At 39.4% G+C, this 19686-nt stretch overlaps 1 protein-coding gene across 1 annotated transcript; it reads right to left on the reverse strand.

Annotated features, from left to right (window-relative positions):
- Positions 1 to 207: 207 nt before the first annotated feature.
- Positions 208 to 18454, reverse strand: LOC136178417 (up-regulator of cell proliferation-like). The gene is given in 4 exon segments (XM_065952280.1): positions 208 to 1723; positions 1725 to 3076; positions 4964 to 5043; positions 18185 to 18454. Coding segments are annotated over 3 exon segments (2760 nt in total). The 5' UTR covers positions 4998 to 5043; positions 18185 to 18454; the 3' UTR covers positions 208 to 349.
- Positions 18455 to 19686: the final 1232 nt, after the last annotated feature.

The raw sequence follows: 19686 nt of genomic DNA on the forward strand, positions 1-19686 counted from the left end.
AGTGTGCGTTTTTTGCAGTCTCTCAAAAGTTTCATAACCTGCTCTTCAATCACTTCTCTGTGATTTCTCTGAAGGTCTTCGGCCTCTTTTGAACTTTTTTTAAGTTCAAGTGCACAATCCAGATCATTGTCGGCTGAATGTTGGATTTCATTTGTAAGACCCTCAATCCTGATGATAAAGTCATGTTTGTATTTCATTATCAGATTCACATGTCTGTCTTTCCTCTTGAAGTAGTCCTGGAGTTTCTGATCCATTACTTTTTGTTGTTCTTTTATTTTGTCAGAGACCTCTGACTTTTTTGATTTGACCATTTCATTCAAATGATGAAGCTCAGACTCATTGTCAGCATTTAGGATTTCCATTTCAGTTTCTGTTTTCCAGCGGGAAACCTCTTTTCTGAACTCCATTCCCACTGATTGAACTCTTTGCAAAGGTTGTCATAGGCATGAGCCACAAGAGTGTTTCTGAAACTAAAGATGAAGTTCTCAAACTTAACAGCTCTCCAGAGACTTCTGATCCACTCCAGAAACTCTGGGATCTGTGACACATGATCACTTTTGTCTATTTTTACCGTCTCCAGAAGATTTCTCTTGAAATCTGCCACAGCTTCACTGTAACCTGTGTTCACTGGTGCCATTGGTGGGGTGCCATGCCACAGTCCTGGGATATTCCAGTTATTCTTTTCCAAGTCATAGTCCAGCACATCTGTGAATAACTGTATGGAAGGATGATTTTCCATTTCAGCTGCGATTTTGGTCATTTCATTGAGTTGGTCCAAGAGATGTTTTCGCTCTGTCATGTTCTTTGCATGGGCAGAAACTCCACCCACATTCTGGTGCACAAAATGACAAACTGGCTTTTTCCCAATTTCCTTCATCCTCAAGAATGCATGAGTCGCAATTTGAAGAAAATCCTTCATTTCAGTTGAGTTCTCCATTGCAACATTGATAATGGTGACATCACTTAAACCAATGACAAAGGTTGCCAGCTGGTTGTCATGCTCACAACTGTCCTCTAGTTGTGCCAAACAAGGTGACCTAAGACCCTCTGTGTCAATGAGAACTATAAAGTCATAGTTCAACTCGCTTTTCATGTCATCACCTACTCTGAGAAAGAGCATGTATGCTCCTCTTGTGCATCTGCCACTGCTGACAGGAAACTGCACTCCAAACATGGTGTTGAGGAGTGTTGACTTCCCTGTACTTTGAACACCCAACACAGTCAGCACCAACAGTCTGCTCTTCTCTCCAACCTTGTTATGAAGCTCCATTAGCACATCCGTCACCCACCTCTGTGGGATGTTAGACGCATCTCCATCGAGAAGCTCTAAAGGATATCCATCCAACAGCATTTCAGCAGCCAAACCAGGGAGTCGAGATATTTTATCATCAGTGTGTTGTGACTGGGAGGAAAACTCATAGATTAGTCCCATCTCTCTCATGTAATGCTCTATTCCCAAAGAGCTTTCCAGCAAAGCCTGATCCAGTTCTGCAATCTCCTTCACGTCTTTCTCCTTTTTGTTGCATTCGTCTGTCAATTTGTGACGAAGTAAGGATAGTTTCATTGCAGGCTGCAAATGTGCATTCAGTTTAAGCTTCATCCACTTCAGGAAAAAATCTCTTTTCACTTTGTCCTGTTCAGATGATTGTTCAATGAAACTATTCATAGCTTTGGTTAGTTTGTTTTTGCCAAGCTTCTTGATGATCTCTTGTTTTTTCTTTTTGCAGTTCAGATTTATATTCTTCCAGTCTAAGCTCACTGCAATTTTTTAACCTACATTCTTCCATTTCCAACTGTGATAACTTTTTCCAGTTAACACCTTGTAAAGGAAGTGTTTTGTTCTTGTACTCTGATATAGGTCGCACACCAATTCCTTTTGCAATCTCCTCAGCCACCTTCTTTTGGTTGTCACTTGTACATTCATCCTCAGACAGTCCCAGGTCAACTGCCTTGTCAAGCATGTTTTCAATTGTCATTGTATTTGTCATGGATTTTCTGATGGTTATACTTAGTTTCTCTGAAAATTCAATCAGATTTACATGTGGGTCTTTGATTTTCACACTGCTCTTTGGTAATTCTAATTTTTTGACTGTGTTCTTGACAGTCATCATGTCCTCTCTGGCATTCTCAGCCTTGTTTACAACCAAGTACAGTTTAGATCTCACATCTTGAAGAGATGTCAGAATCTTGTGTTCGTTTTTTTCAACTTTGTCCAGGAATACAAAGGTAGCAGTCGACACTTGAAAAAGAAAACTGAATTGTGTAATTGACCGACCAATGTCTCCTCTCAGATTGGCGACAGCAATTGGTTTTGGAAATGTGTCAAGATTTTCTCTGCCACATGGAAGGTACCAGCAGACCTCTACCAAGCCATTTGAAATCTTCCTTTCATGGGCTCCTCCTTTCATATCTCTGTGTAGGAACATGTTGTTGTTGTACTGGCCAAGACTGAGAATATGATTCAAACACTGGGACTTGGATAAAGTGCAGTTTTTAAGTCTCACAAAGGAGAAGAAGGGTAGTTCTGTCTGGACAATGTTGTCTTCAACAAACCCTTTTGAACTTGACATTTCATGTGGACGCCACTCTTTGACAATGTCTCTCAGAGCCCAGACCATCAACGTACACTTACTATTGTTGCCATTGGGTAACACTAGTGGGACAGAAAACTGGCACATCGACATTTTGAGGGCCATTTCTTGTTGCAAGAAGCTGTCAGCACAAAGAAAGAGTGCTACTATGAGGTCAAGAAGGTTCACCTTATTGTCTGCAGAGTCCTCTGCAGTATAAAGATCTAAGTCATCAGTGTTTTCCTCCTCATCATCATCTGTGTTTTCATCTTCCTCATCATCTGTGTTTTCATCCTCATCATCATCTTTTTTTAACAATTGTGTACAGTTCCTGCATTCTGCATTGATTTTAAATAGTTTCCTGAGAAAACACCATGGTATATCCTCCACTGATGAAACATCTTCATCATACACACTGTTTCTGTTGATCTCCAAGAGAGACCGAAGAGTGAGCTTGTTGGGATAAAATCTCTCCAGTCCAAGGTGTGAGAGAAAGTTTAAAAGGACTGTCAAAGAGAAAGAGAACAGGTTTACAACATTAGGTCTCTATTTGATATTGATTCCAAAAATATATTCCTGTAAGTATTCCTAAAAACAGGTTGCTTTGGCAGTTATGCAAGTCATATTTAGTAACAGAGATGGGCACAAGTCACTTGCAAATCCAAGTCAAGTTTCAAGTCTGTTCAGGTAAGTCCATGTGAAGTCTCAAGTCTTCAGGAACAGCTGCAAGTTCAAGTTGAGTCTCTTTGTTTTATGAATAATAATGATTAGAAAATATATAACTATATCTTTATGAATATTGGGAGGATTGCCCAAATAAAAATGCTACAGCAATGCTACAACCACAATACTCCTGTATCCTAACTTGCCTTTAGCTGCTGTTTATTAACATTTCTTTGTTAAATGATGTTAATATTAAACATTTACTGTTATAAGTGTAGGCTGACTTCTTGTTACTCTCTTTTCTTCATAATTAGAGGTTCCCCTGTATCTGAACACTGCTACAGTGTGTAATGAGTGAGTGGTTGAGCTAGACAAATAGAGCGAGCAATGAAACGTAGGAGAATGAGGAAGCTGCTTATACTGTATGTTAAATTATAATTAAAGGTTTGTGAAAGCGCCCCTCCTGAATGCAGCGCTGAGCGGATCGCCTGTATCACTTTAGTCTCTAGCTAGTCCCTCTCTAGCAGCTGCAGGGGATGTCCTTGTTATGGTGTCATCTGTGGCATGTGGCTGCTCGCGCAGACACGGAGCGTTACGCATGATGGGAGGGAATGACGCTCAGCATGTATTGAACAATGTGCCCGAATTACACAACAATAGGATTGGGCACGAGTCCCAAACTTCATGTCCAGTCTGAAGTCTTGGAGGGGCAAGTCAAAGTCGAGTCTCAAGTCATATTTGTGTGTGACTTGAATGTGAGTCTGAAACTCCAGTCCCCATTTCTGGTAGTGACTATATTATCTTGACTTGTCCAGTTAATCCATAACAATAAATACATCACCAGTTTGTTCTTAGACTTATTGATTTATCAGAAACATGACAACTCTATAACAAAGAAACATCCTCTACTGCAGGAGTCAATGTGTCTGGTGATTGACCTCTCTATTAATGTCTCATACAATCTTTACGTCCCCGATCTGTTCAAACATCGTCGGAGACACTTGAATTTATTTCAAACATTTGATATTTAGAATTTAAAATCTTGACGATTACGGCATAAAAGGGTCTGACAGAAGCCGTGTGTGACTACTATGACCACGTGAGACAAGGGAGGAAAGTGGACATTAGTGTCGGACTACCGTAATGCATATGACAATTACAATTTGACCTCCAACCAAAAAAAAACTTTGAGATTATGAAGAATAATATCTTTTAGGATTCTCCTAACCTGTGTGATGCTACCTGAATTCAGGAAGGAAACCCCTGCAGTTTGAGCCAGGCTTTAGAGCCATATCAGGACTGATGCTGTGAATGCAAATTCAAAACATTTGCATCTGCTGCTTTAGCTTTGCATGGATGATTCAAATGTATGCTTTATTATAAAGCAAACTCAGAATGATTGGTCTTTGTCATCACTGCTACAGCTGCAAAAGTCTTCTAATGTTCCAATAACTTTTTGTGACCAAAGTTTAAATCTTTTTAAAATTCTTTTCACAGTGACTTCAAGTTGGATCAATTTAGAAATTTGCTTGCTCATGCTATGACTGAGTTTCACCTTCCTAAAAAACTTTTACCTGAGATGCATCATTTTTCTTTAACATTTAAATGTTTTTATTCTTAGAGGTAATTTGTAGTATGTGGCTTGAATTGCTCATAGACAGTTCATGGATTACAAAACTAAAGGCTGAATGAATGATAGAACATGTAAAAGTATTGTAAAGGGATTGTACCTGTTGGATCTTCTTCTTTGTTACGTGAAGACATGGTGACATGGCCGCACTTTTCAATTAGCCTTCCTGTGCTTTCAAACCTGGAGGAAACATCAAATACCATCTGTTTAGTTTTACAGAACCACACATTGGGTTCTGGAGCTTCACTGCAGATCAGCTTCAAACTATTTCAACAAATCAAGCAAACAATGTACGCAACTGACTGGATATATTTAGGTTATATTTACTTGTAATATAAGATAAGATTTAAGATTTACTTTATTGATCCCCACAAGGGGAAATTTCTGTTTTTACACTCTGTTAATCATGCAACACACACATGCACAAACAGGATCCAATGGACATGCACTAATGGAGAGATGTCAGAGTGAGGGGGCTGCCCACAGCGGACGCTCCTGAGCTGATGGTGGGGAGGGGGTTTAGTGCCTTGCCCAAGGGCACCTCAGCAGTGCTCAGGAAGTGATCTGGCACCTCTCCAGCTACCAGACCAACTTCCATATTTTGTCCGCTCCGGGACTTGAACCAGCGACCCTCCGGTTCCCAAGTCCCCACAGACTGAGCTACTGCCGCCCACGTTATGCCGTTTCATATGAAACATATGAAACATATGAATCTTTTAAGATTTTACACAAAGTCTTTTGATTGAGAAAATATATGTTGTCCAAGGGCAAGTGTTTGTAGTTCCACTTTGAAGTGAGGTTAAAACTCCCCCCCCCGCCCCGGTCACATATAAGGGTGCGGTCACACTGGCCATCCGTACCGTGCTGTAGCTGAAGTGTCTGATGTAACCAGGACAGAGATAATATAAGTTTACAATGGGTGCGTCTGGAGATAGTATCTGAAGGAGATTTAGGAGTCCCCTTAGGTGGAATGTTTAAACTGAGGTGTTGTATAGGAGTATTGCCATATATGGTTGTGTAACTTGTTGATGTTTTTATGACCCATGACGGGAAAACAGATGTTTAGATGCATATAAGCAATTGTCTCTGTGTGTTCGACAGAGATCATTATTGGCTTCTTGATCCTCCTGGTCAGACGTGACCAGTGATTCTGTTTCTTGCTTAAATAAAATTATACTCTTTGAAAGCAAGTCAGTCTCAACGGCGAATTTCTTCATCATCAAACATATCAACAACAAGGAAATCCACATCAATTTTGGCGTCACGAACAGGATCAGTTGGGGCCTTCTTCAGTGGACCACAGCTTGTTCATTATTTCCATCACTTCGTAAGTGTTTCTTTCTTTTTTTGCTGCACATATTGCGGAGCTGTTTCTGTCGTCTATCGGCAATTTTGGCCGCACTGTCAAAGAACTGAAGTGCAATGATGTGTTGATGTTGGAGTAATTCTCCGTCTAAATTGGGGTTTATTGAGTTAAAAAGTATATAAATAAAGGGGAATAAAATAAAGAAGAGATAAATAAGAGAAGAAGAGATTAATAAAGTTGAAAGGTAATGATAGCATAAGCGCAACTAGTAACAAGACCAGTTAGCTAAAAAACTATGCAAGTTTAACAAGGACAGGGCCCGTATCCTCTTAACAGTAAGTCATGTGTAAATTAGACACTGAAGTGAAAGTTGGCTTTAAGAAGTAGTCAAATTTGAGTAAAAATAAAACAAAGGGGATCCCTGGCCAGGGTATTTGGATAGATGATAAACGTATAATGTAGGTAAATAAAAGAGAAGAAATAAAGATGAGAAGTGTAAAGATGAGAAGTAAAAAGATGAAAAGTGAAGATAAGGAATAAAGATAAAGTTTTATTCTTTTGTTTTGAGAAAAGTGGGAAAAAAGCGCTGAGTAAAGGAAAAAGTGTGCATTGAAGCATGCAGTGTGAAGTAATTTGTTAAAAGACAATTTGTTAAAAGTTTGACAGAAGTAAAATTTGATAGAGGAAAATTATAAATGAGTCGACTTCAAAATCTGAACTGAAATGTGTGTGCGCTCGCTGAGGGGCGGCTGTTCTTGGAACGTGTGTGCGCGCAAGGTCTATACAGCCTGAAGTGTTTGTGTGTGTGTGGCTGTTGAAAGGCTCTGTCTCTGTCTGTGTCTTGTCTCTTGTGTTGTGATTTGGATGGTTTTGAGAGGTCTGTGTGGTGTGGAGATGTGTATTTGATCCGGAAATGTTCTTGTATATGTGTGATTGATAAATAGAATAGATGTATTAATAAATAGGCATATATAGCAGGTGATTGGTTAAAAGGCGATTTAGTAACTTATAAGAGGGGACATTTCTGCTTCATCAGTGTTAAAAATCTATGAGCCCTTTGTTTCAGGGGACTTTATATATTCAATTTGATAAAAATCTATGAGCCCCTCAGAGGATGTTTGTTTAATCTGATAAATACACATGAGCCTAATAAAGGACGTTTATACATAGCATAAGTATATATAGTATCTGTTTTTAACAGAAGTGGAGAGACCAGCGAGGATAGTCTGTACCCATTCAGATAGCAAGATTCGAGAAAAGAACAGAAAAATTCCTGATAAAGTTTAGAACTGCCGGCTGATTGGAGTGTGAACTTCTCTTTCTGTCTGTTTGAGCGTATGTGTGTGACCACATTATGCTGCGAATTTTGTCTGTTCAAAAAGAACATATAGTTTGGTTTAAAATAGGTGAAGAAGTTGGTTTTGACTATTAGAGAATACATTTTTCTATTTGGCTGTTGACTGGGAGGATACTGTGCTGATTTCTGTGTGTGCATAGACTCTGTGCACAGGGGTGGAGCAGTGATCTTAAAAGTGTGTGTGTTATGTGCTAGTATATTACCACCCTCTAGGAAATCAACACATTCTGTTTCATTTAATGTCCAATAACTAAGTTTAGCTGAAACATCATATAACAAGACAAAGTTACAAAAGATAATTAGACACTAACTTTATGAACATCCATTGTGAGTAACCGAGTTAGCTCTAGAAATCAGATTCAAAACGGTTCTTTGTGATGCCATTATTTTGCTTTTCTTATTGCCTTGCGCCTCAGTCTCTTTATTTCCGGTCTTCACATAAAATGTGCTTTTATTTAGAAAAACTGCAAAGGGGACTTCTGCTACATCGTAAAGTTATGGGAGTAAATACATACAGCTAAAATAACAACCAAGAGGAGAAAATGTTACACTTATGCTGTTTTGTGAGGTGGATTTATCTTAAAAACCTCTGTTTGGGTGACTTACTCTCTTTCAGAAGGATGCTACATGCAGCATGTTTCCATGTGTGAGCTCTGAGCTCTGACTCAGTGATGAGTGACAGGAGGATTAAATGCAAATGTAACCTTACCGTGCTTCAACTGTAATCAAATAGATATGATTGGCTTAGTTGTCACTTAATAAATCTTACTTGAGCGATAAGTTTTCTTTTAATGACTCCACTAGTAAAAAGTGTACATTTTAGTGAAAGTATGGGTGTCACAGCACCCACGGGTGAGATGCGCTTGTCTGTGCATTAAATGCACTAGGTTTGGACCATAGGGTTTGGAGACGATGTTAACCCTTTGACAGCCAGGTTAGACTGGAAGCCCTTGCTAAAATTAGGAGGCGGGTCCAAGAGGCGTTGCCTCACATAGAAAGCCAATTAGCTTACTCCTCCTGTTAAGGGGAGTGGAGAGGTAGCCCCCTCTCCTCCTTCTTCTCTCTGTGGGACACAGAGGGAAGGAAAACACACCCCCAGTAGGGAGACAGCCTTTGCAATAGATAAAAAATATATATATATATATATAGATAAAGATTACAGATAATGTGTGCATATTTCACTGAATTGTTATTGCATTGTGTATATGGATTCAGAGTGATTAAACTTTTGTTTTGTTTTCTTTCTGTTTTCTCTGTTTCTCTCTACTATGCTGTGTGAGAGCTAAAGGGAAGACAGACAGATGGATTGTGTCTGAACTGGATCAGTCCAAAAAGGCAGATGAGGATACCTGGGGGGGTACTTCACAAACACTGGAAGCTTGCGGATGACAGCATGTAGGGATCCTGAATCCAGCTTGATCAAGGCCAGTGCGGTTTTATCCACAAACTCTTTCAACAAACACCTGAACTTTTCTATCTGTGTATACACATTTTTTATAGTCAACATCTTTGATACATGCTTAGTCTGTTTTTGCATAGAGGCTTACATTGTTTCTTCTATGTATCACATTACAATTATATAGGAGGAAGTCTTGGCAACAGACTGACTAATTGAAGCATTTGGTCAATAATGGAGTATTTTTGATTTGATTGATCATTTATGGAAAAGTTGATTTGATTCAAATGCAGTTGAGTTCTGTGAATGCTGGTTTCATTGTCTGAGTATGGTCTAGCTTGACCTGGGCTATTTTGAGATGGAACATTGACATTATTTCCATAATTTTAAGATAAATAAGTGTGATTAGATGCATTAGGTGATAAACAAGTGCTTTTGCTTTTATAGTAAGAAGGCTTTGGTCTCCTTTGGGGTTGGCAAATTCATTCACTTTCAAGTGTGGTAACAGTACTTTCTAAATAGTTTGACTTATAATACGAGGAACTAAGAGGGTCATTGTAATGTCAAAGATGGACACCAAAATTACAAAATCAATCACTCCTGTTGATGTAGTACAGAAGACTAATCCTCTTGTTAAAGATATTCCAAAAATATCCGAAAAATGGAGTAAGCGTTGGCCTGACATTGACCAGCCTTGGCCAGTGGAGGGGACTTTGAACCCGGATGTGATCAAAACAATACAGGTACTTGTGTCTATATACAAGGTAAAGCAGAAGAAGGGGAAAAAAGGAAAAAGGCGTATGGAGAAAAGACAAACTGAGCTTGGAGTTCTGCAGTTGTTTGAAAATGAAGGACAGAAACTGTTAGAAGCTGCAAATGAAAAAAGAGGCCGCGGTATGCAAGAAATACAGAAAAATGATAAGGCAGTGGGTAAGTTAATGGAGAAGGTTAACACACCCTTCTCACATACTGCCTTAGTAAAGAAGCCCCCGCCTTATGAGAAGGAAGTGAAGTTTACTAATGTTTACCCCCAGCTCCCAGTGATTATACAGAAGGGCAACTATCACATCACAGACGAGGATGAACAAATAATCGAGAAGGGAAAGGCTACAACGACCATAGAAATGTACCCAAGCTCCGACAGCAAACATAAAAAGACCCGTTTGAGAAGTTGTAGCGGTCAGCAGTTCAGACGACTGGACATAGAGGATGACAGTGAGAGTGATTCGGATGAAGCTGTTGGTGGATATGACCCAGCAGTAAGACGGATGTTGGCTAAAGCGGAGAAAAAAGGAGACAAGCCAATAAGAAGAGTGGATCCAGGAAAGGACGACACAGATGTGAGCAATGATGATGAAGACTCAGAGAGAGAAGGTCCTTCATATCTTCACCCATTAGCAGCCGGTTTAGGGGTGGAAGATGATGGATGCAGCGCTTTAAGAGAGGTTGGAGAGGACTTTTCTGTTGTTTACAGGAAAGGTTAAGGAGTTAGATTTATGTTGAAGGAATTGTAAGGTAGAAGAGTGAAGGTTCAGGAAGTAGAGAGATAAGTGAATGCTCAGTGAATGAAATTGTTAGACCTGCTAGGTCTGATGATTTAGAAAGCACATGGTTTAGCCCATGTGCAAGGGGGAAGTTAGGAGAAAGATCACGAAAGAATATGGTTTTTGGGCACCGTACTTGCTTGAACAAATTGATTATGTCATAGGCAGGTGTACTATCTGTCTAAAAAACAACGTTCGTAGGGGTGTGATGGTTCCTCCCGGTTACATTCCAACGCCAACAGGTCCTATGCGTGAGTTAGTTGTGGATTTTGTTGACATGATAAGACCGGTAGGAGGTAAAAGATACATGTTAGTTGTTGTGGATAGATTTTCAAGGTGGCCTGAGGCCTGTCCAACCAAGCGGAAAGATGCTCAGTCTGCTGCCAAGTTTTCAAGTTTTTGTGTCGTGAGGTTATAAGCAGGTGGGGACTCCCAGACCGCATATCCTCAGATAATGGGAAAGAGTTCGTGGATAAAACAGTAAGACTAATTCTGCAAAAATTGGGAATTAAACAACGTTTAGGAGCTGTTTATCATCCGCAAAGCCAAGGTGCTTGTGAAAAAATGAATGGTGTGTTAAAAAACCGCATTGTTAAAATCTGCCAACACACAGGTTTGAATTGGGTGGAAGCGCTTCCGCTGGCGTTAATGGTGTGTCGTTCAAGTGGGCTCCGTGATTTGCGCATGACACCCCATGAGTTGGCAATGGGCAGACGGATGCCGACACCTTGTTTGCGTACAAGTGGCAAGGGTCCAAGTTTAGCCCTTTTAGAAGATGAAATGCGAGTGTATGTTAATTACATGGCTGCTTTACATAAGAGAATATACACATATGTCTCTGACAGGCAAAAACGAGAGGAGGTGCAAGAGAGACTCGATGAGCAAAAGACGAATGCAGTGCAACCTGGAGACAAGGTATTCGTGAAGGTATTTAGGAGGAAGTGGTTTAATGAACGCCGCGAAGGACCATTTGAAGTAGTCCGCAGTACGGGAACTGCAGTCCAGGTTAAAGGGTCTCCTACCTGGTATCATTTATCACATTGTGTTAAAGCGCCAACAGAAGAGGTTCCACGATCACAGAACCGAGATGTTGAAAGCGCAAGAGAGCCAACAGAAGCTGCAGAAGCAGCAGAGGTTCATGCAGACCCCCAAGGTCACGATCCGGAAGAAGGGATTGACCATGTTGGGGCTATGCATGATGATTTTGATTACACTTTTGATGATGTCAGGGATGACTTGTCAGTCCATGAGCAAGAAAGACGATTTGGTGACATTGATTTACAACATGTCCCAGAAACAACAGAGTCTATTTCTCAAGAGCATGAGTCAAAGACTCCAGAGGGCTGTGATGCCTCTACAGGAAAATTCACAGACCCAGTTGGACCAAGGAGTCCAAGGCCAACCCGAAGAAAGGTTAGACCAAAACGTTACGAGGACTAGAGTAGAAGTGATTTTGGGAAAGTCAGTTCAGCTCCCATGTCAGTGTACAAAGGAAAATACTGGGAAAGGGAAATTCCGAGTCAAGTGGGAAGATAGCCATGGTAAGGTTATTGATTTATTGGGGACATCACCACTAGAAAAGTATGTGTTGCTTAATGATCGAAGAAGGTCAAAGATTGAGGGAGACTGTAGTCTTTATTTACGTAGATCTCAGATTAAAGATCAAGGTGACTATAAGTGTACATATTATGACCCAAAATTAGTAAATATGGGAGAGCATAGTGTCCAATTGGGGTTAGGTTACAGAAACAGTATTGTGACTTTAGTGGTACTAAATGAAACTAGAATTGTAAAACCCCTGGTTGTTGAAGTAGGAAAACTGTCAACTACCATATCAACTCTCCCGCTGATTGAGAAAATAAAGCAGACATCCACCTTTTCAAAACTGAAGGTTACTGACGTCACAGAGATATTGCGTCTAAATACAGCTGAGCCTCAAATGATTTCTACAACTCAAATTCCTGTAAACATTGTGATTAAAGCTACGTTAGGGAATTCAGCACGCCTTCCATGTAAATGTGGAAAATGGAATAATGATGATAATAATCCCCCTAATTGGAAAAATGTTCGTGGTGAAGAAATAGTGCTAACAGGACCTGAAATTAATAGTGTGCCTCGTGATCAAAGAAAGTATATTTTGTATAATCACATAAGGTTGTTTAGGGTTGAAGACGACTGTACACTTGTCCTAATCAATGTAACAGGGGAAGATCAGGGAGAATATACATGCACTTATTTGGATCCAGAGTTTAAATTTGTACCATATCACAATTATTGGGTAAAAGGGTATAGAACTCGTAAGATAATGCTTGTGGTAGAAGGCCTAGATCCTATTGAAGTAGTTACGGTGGCTAAAGAGGTTCAAAAGCAACTAGTCACTCCAAGGGTGACTGATGAACGGATGATGTCTACTACTGTAGCTCAGAGAATAACTAGTAGTATTAACGTATCAACTTTGGTTACTACTCTAGCTGCGAGTAATTTTACAAGTGAGGTTGTAAAGATGGGATCTACTATCAACGAAACAATGATGAGTTCTTCGGTGTCTACAAAGTCTGGAGGTATGATGTTGACATCTGTTGCTACATCTACATTAGTTAAGGCAGCTGAAACAATTCAGGTGACTATGTCGAATCTGATTGGTGATTTTGTAGATGCTGACGGGACATCAGAAGTCATGACTAAACATCTTCATGCATTAGAGAAGCGTGAAACCCAATGGAAAGCTTATGGGTTTGATTCGTCGGTGTTGCAAATTGCAGACCCGTGGGCAAGTAGAAATATGTGGTACCAACAGTTGACTCACTCTGTTAGATTGGCTAGTAATTTGAGTGGTCCATGTGTCGTGAGAGTTCCAGCACCAGGCACATGGCCTTCCATTCTAGAGACGGTACCAGAACCTTTAACTTCTAAATGTCAAAATTATGCGCTATCGTGGTTGGTATTTAAGCAACAAGCACCAAAGGATTATTGGATGGCTGTGTCGGTGCATCTATTTACACCTCAACGGAATTGTGCTTGGTTGAAGAACTTATCATATATAAATCTCCTTGATCAGTATGAAGATATTACGACAGCAGTCCCTGATCCTATGGAAGTGACACCTGTGAAGGTTAAATTTTGTTTTTGTTCAAATGGTACTCATGGTGGAGATGGTATGTTTATGGGAATATCAGAATGTGATAACTATATGATGCAATTTGGACGACGTGATCAAAGGGCTATTGATGACATGTATATAGTGACCTTTCATGCACCACATCGCCGACTGAGTAAAACTCTAAGTGTAAAGAATCAAACTTTACTGGGTAATTTTACCATAGGAACATTTAAAGATATCTGGTGGATTTGTGGCGATAAGGCATACTTATTTTTACCTTATGGTTGGATTGGATGTTGTTATATGGCACAGTCGAAACTTCCGTATGATGTTTTTGTTATTCAGAAGGGACAAGGGTCTGATGAGGATAACTCTACGACAATCTCTAGCAGTAGAAAGAAAAGAGATTTGGCACAATTTCACAACTTGGAGTCTTATCATTGGAGATAAGTTTGGGAGAGAAATGGGGAATAGGATTGTTTCCATGGTATGGTGTTACATACTTAGCTGATCATATTGATAATATTACATATACCCTGCAAGGTTTTGCAAACGAGACCATAAAAGGTTTTGAATATTTGTCAAATACTCAGAGGAGTCATCGATTGACGTTGCTGAAACATGACATGGCTCTTGATTACATTTTGGCCAAACAAGGTGGCCTCTGTGTAGCTTTGAATCTAACTGGAGAAGCCTGTTACACTTTGATTCCTGATGCCACTGACAATATGACTAGTGTCATAGATGCTTTGAAACTAATTAGGGATTCATTTGGTCCATCAGAAAGAGCGGGATGGTCTGCGAATACCTGGTTACAAGACCAATTAGGACCAGTAGGAGCTATAGTGGTTCAGATTTTGGTGGCTACCCTTCTATCACTGTGTGTGATGTTTTGTTTTTGTACGCTGTTGTTGACCTTTGCTAAGGCTATGATATTGAGATGGGTAGGAGTTGTGATGCCAGGAGAAAACATTCAGATGCCGCTACTGAGTGGTAATGACCTAAGTGAAGGTGAGGAGGTCATAGAGATTGGAGAGAAATATCCATTTTTGAATATCTGAATTCAACATTGACTCACTATTATTTTGAACTGGAAGTAAATTGATAAAAGGGGGGAATTGAATATTTTAATCATGTATATTAATCATGTATATGTTAATCATGTAGTGGAATAATGTGAAAGTATGATACAAAAATGAATATCTTTGATGTTTTTGTATGTACAAAGATACTGGCTGTTGATTTTTCTTCCCAGGATGATATTTGGGAGACCAATGTGAAGGTGGCTGATTGTCCAGAGATCCTTCCAGATTAATGGAGTTGAAACAACCAAACTTAAGAAAATGGAGGATGGAAATGGACAACGGAAACCTGAATGAAGACATCATGATGAGGGGTTTCGATTGAAAAATCATTGAGGGTTTATTACAATGTAACTTGTAATATTGATAAATATTTTTGTATGTTTTACTTTATAGTAGATATTTTTAGCAAGACATATTTTTCTGGAACTGTATAAGATGCATATATTGGGACCTCAGGTGTTTTCTTTCTTTATCGATCCTTAGGGAAAGTGGTGTTAGGTAGGGAGAGGTCCATTGGAAGGTGCGATGGGTCGACCAGCCTGACTTTGGACAATTTTTAGATTTTATTTCTGAGGTTTTGAATGTGTGCATTTATATATCATCCTGAAAAGTTTTCATAACCCTTTTTCTTTTTAATTGGTTTGGAGTACTATAGGTGGTTGCCTGGGGCAGAGGAACCGTGAGAGAGTTTTTCCTGTCTAGATTGTTTGATGGATAATAAAGAAAGATAGCTGCCTGATGGGTTTTTCGCTCTCACACTCCACAAATAAATATTTTACTATATTACTAAGGTTAAGCATGAACAGAAGTGATTCGTATGAGGCTAATTAACATCATAATTGTATAATTTATCTCGTTTGCGAGACTATAGTCTCGCTAGGGGGGACTATGAAGTGTCTGATGTAACCAGGACAGAGATAATATAAGTTTACAATGGGTGCGTCTGGAGATAGTATCTGAAGGAGATTTAGGAGTCCCCTTAGGTGGAATGTTTAAACTGAGGTGTTGTATAGGAGTATTGCCATATATGGTTGTGTAACTTGATGTTTTTATGACCCATGACGGGAAAACAGATGTTTAGATGCATATAAGCAATTGTCTCTGTGTGTTCGACAGAGATCATTATTGGCTTCTTGATCCTCCTGGTCAGACGTGACCAGTGATTCTGTTTCTTGCTTAAATAAAATTATACTCTTTGAAAGCAAGTCAGTCTCAACGGCGAATTTCTTCATCATCAAACATATCAACAACAAGGAAATCCACATCATACCCAAGCACGATTGCCCCCCTGCAGCGCCATTCCTCCGCTGGCCGGCGCGGCCCGCGGTCACACTACACAAGACTAACCGTGCCTAAGCATGATTACCTCTTGTACATAACGTCTTAATACAACACATGCCCGCTTTATGTTATTATGAAGCGTGCTCAGTTTACAAACAAGCGGACGAGAGAGAGAGAGAGAGAGAGAGAGAGAGAGAGAGAGAGAGACGCGCAGTCGAGTCCGCGTCTGCACATCAGAGAACAACACAGAACATGACAGCTACTTTGTGGCTTATATTGTGTAATTTTAGTCAGATACAGACATGAAACTCTGGATTTCTCCTTAATGAAGGCTGTCAGCGTTGTGTACCCGCGTGCTTGTGCTCGTGCATGAAGTGTACCGTGCCGAAGCACACCTCTCCAAAGCGTGCCAAAGCCAAGGAAGTGTACCGTGCCTGACCACAATACGGAGCGGTCACACTGGCCAAACGAACTGGATTTTAGCGTTGAAGCGTGCTTGGGCACGGTACGGATGGCCAGTGAGACCACGCCCTAATACTCCCTTTCAACCAGTTTCAATAAGTCTCAGAGCTCCTCAAAACATGTGTGTGAAGTTTCTTGTTCTAAATCCACTCTGATCCTGTGTTTGATCATGTCTATAAACTCCTCTATTTCAGTGTCTGTACCTTTAAATATGTAAATGAGCTGTGTCTGACCACGCCCCTCTCTGGAAGGGTGTCTCGGTCTTTCTCGCTCCATGTCCTATTGTTTATGGTGAGAAGGCAGACTCAGAGGGCAGAACAAACACCTAGCTGTGGGAGTGTCACCCACCTGGGGGAGGGGTTTTAAGCTGTAATTAAGCTCAACTATACAAGCTGGGATATTCTTACTAATGAAAGAGTGCATATCTGATGAACTATTTTGTGGTTATTTATTGAATATTTCAAACTGAAATCAAATCATCGCTTGAGATGAAAACGACACATTTTAGTTTTGAAGTAGAAATGAATTTCTCTAAAACAGTAGAAAATAAATAACTTGCATTTCTTGAAACCAGTTTTTCCACAGTGTTTACATTTGACTCTTTTTATTCAGTGTCATCTTCCCTAAAGACAAAATGTGTACAAACGACGGACATTGCTTCCATGTCACGGATTGGATGTGTCGTTACGTGACCCTGCCCTGAAAATAATCAAAATAATCAACATGGGCAAGATTACATCGATTCGAGGTTCTGAATGTCGGTTTGATTAATTTTCAATTAATTGCCCAGCCCCACTATATGCCCTGAATCTGCATTATTTTTGGGAATATTGTTTATTTGATGTCCCTTTTTTAGACTTTACCCTCAAACAAGCAATCAAACTCTGTTGGCCAAATTTGTCACTTTCAGAGAATGCCATATATGGATGAAGTGCCCTTAAAGTCCCCATGAAATGAAAAATACATGTTCCTGGTTTTAATCCAGCTTTCCTGTGTTAAATTTTCATTTATCTGCCAAAATATTTAAATAAAGCATTTTATCTGAGTTTAAAAAAAGCAAAAACTGTATTTTCTCTTCCTGTAAAACATTTAAAGTATCTAATGACTCATCATACGCTCTTCTATGCAATATTTAAAGCCCCAGCAAAATTAATTAAACACATCACAAAACATCATTGATTATCACCTGAACTATGTTTTTACTGCAAAGTATATTTCTAGTCAAACTCAATCAAACAGTTGTTTTAGATATGTTGAAGTAGCTTTAATATGCAGCCAAGCCTGTGACAAGTTTAAAACAAACCATATCAGCATGTCTAAGATTATTTCAGTCTTTCACTGAGAAAAAGTATGACAATCGAAATATAATCTTTGTGTACTTTCTATTGACTCCCTTTTACAGTGAGAAACGATCCCACTGAAGTGAAAGATAGTACATTTTTATCTCTAAAAGTATTTAATGGAATCACAAACATCATTATTCAACCAAACAAACATTTAAATGAGGTCTTGCATCACTTTGTTTTAACCCCTACAGTCTGTCTGATTGTATGATTCCACCTTTGTCCTCTTAAAGTCTGAGTTTATTTTCCTTAAACACACTTTCACTAAATATTTTTTAAAACTGTTCCTTGCTCTTTCTGCTCTCTTTTGCACCTCAACTTTTTGCCATTTTTAGGCGATTTGTCAAAAATAAAGTGACAAAGAGAAGGTTTCACTTAAAACAAAATCCTTAACAATACAATTCCTTTTATAAATGAATCTGTCCAAATGTTCCAGTGAAAGTTTACCTGCAAGCTCGGGTTCATGTGTCTTCAGTGTCAGCCTGTTCAGACTTTTCCCATGGCTCTCTGGTGCTTTTAAACTAAAAATAAAAAACATTTTTCTTAACTTTAGTTTCACAGAAAGGATTTTAATATGTTTGCAGATTACTTGAAAACCATAAATTCCCATCACTGAACAAACACAGACTCAGTCTGTCACTAAAGAAGAACAGTTAGTCACATTATTACACTTGATCAGCTAAAGTTAATTTTGATATTTTAGGATAAGTGAAATGGTTCCAGACTCACCAGACATCAGTCGTCACAACAGTCTGAAGCTGTCTCTGTCACCTGTCGTTTTTATACTGCTCTGAAATCGAAAGCATTTGATTCACCTGTGTTCCAGGTTAATGTTTTTGTTTACTTTAAGAGTTTCCACATTCTTTACAAAGCCATCCCTCATCTGGAATGGAAACAGTTACTTAACCTAATGAAGGCATGGCATGGGAGCAGAGGCTATCATAAAGGTATTGTGAAATGAATCGTGTATAAGGGTGCAGTCGGTGTGTGAGTGTGAGTGTGTGTGATTCCTGTGGATGTTGCTTGGCCTACTTTTTTCACCTGGAGAGTTGGTAGAAAAGAGGTAGTGAGGGATTTCCTATTATTATCCTTGTTAGGATCTTCAGTGGCAGAGTAGACCCATCATAGGAGAGCTTTCTGTCCTCCAGTTCAGAAAGGAACGCATGGAGAAGTTTGCTGAGCTCAAGAACCTGGATGAACAGATTACGACCAAGGGAGCAGAGCTAAAAGAAACAACCTGTAGTCTCTTGTGTCTAGTTACACCCACTGAAACATACTTCACAGCGAGAGTGGATTGCTGCACTTTCTTATCGTAATCTACTGCATGTTATGTCTGTTAGTTTTTCAATCTACTTAGCTTCAGTTCAAGGAGATTTGGGGTTAAAACGCGAAATGTGAGTCTATTGAGAAGGATAAGGACTCCTATTGTGACATAATTCACAGCTTTTTAATTTACTGTATAGACTCACGCATCACTTATGAATGTGAGTATTAATAAAATGTTTTATTAAGTTGAAGTTAATTTGGTAAATGATTCATAGAGCTAAAAGTCAACATCAATTTTACTTAGTATCCTGGTCTTAAAGGTCTTAACTAGTCTTAAATTTAACCTTGAGAACCCTGTACCGTGAACAAGCACCTCCAAATCGTTTAAGATTTTAAAAGTCGTTTAGTGTGTGCCAGCTCTTGATCTCCTTTGTTAGGCTTTATAAAATGTTGGACTTGCTTCGTAGTACAGTCTGGGGTCACTGCCCTGCAACACAAACTACCAAACAGAACAGAGACAGAGACCCTGTTGGGAAGGTAAAGGGGTTGTCATGTTATTTAAAGCATTGTTTTTATACCACGTTTGTTTTGTCTGATTAGTTTTCTTTCTGTATTTGTTTGTGATTTCACTTCAGTATTTCCTGTGTTAGTGTGTTTTATGATGAGCGTGAAAATGATTTCTT

The sequence above is a fragment of the Labrus bergylta genome, unplaced genomic scaffold (genome assembly GCF_963930695.1).
Source record: "Labrus bergylta unplaced genomic scaffold, fLabBer1.1 SCAFFOLD_195, whole genome shotgun sequence".
NCBI classification, from domain to species: domain Eukaryota; kingdom Metazoa; phylum Chordata; class Actinopteri; order Labriformes; family Labridae; genus Labrus; species Labrus bergylta.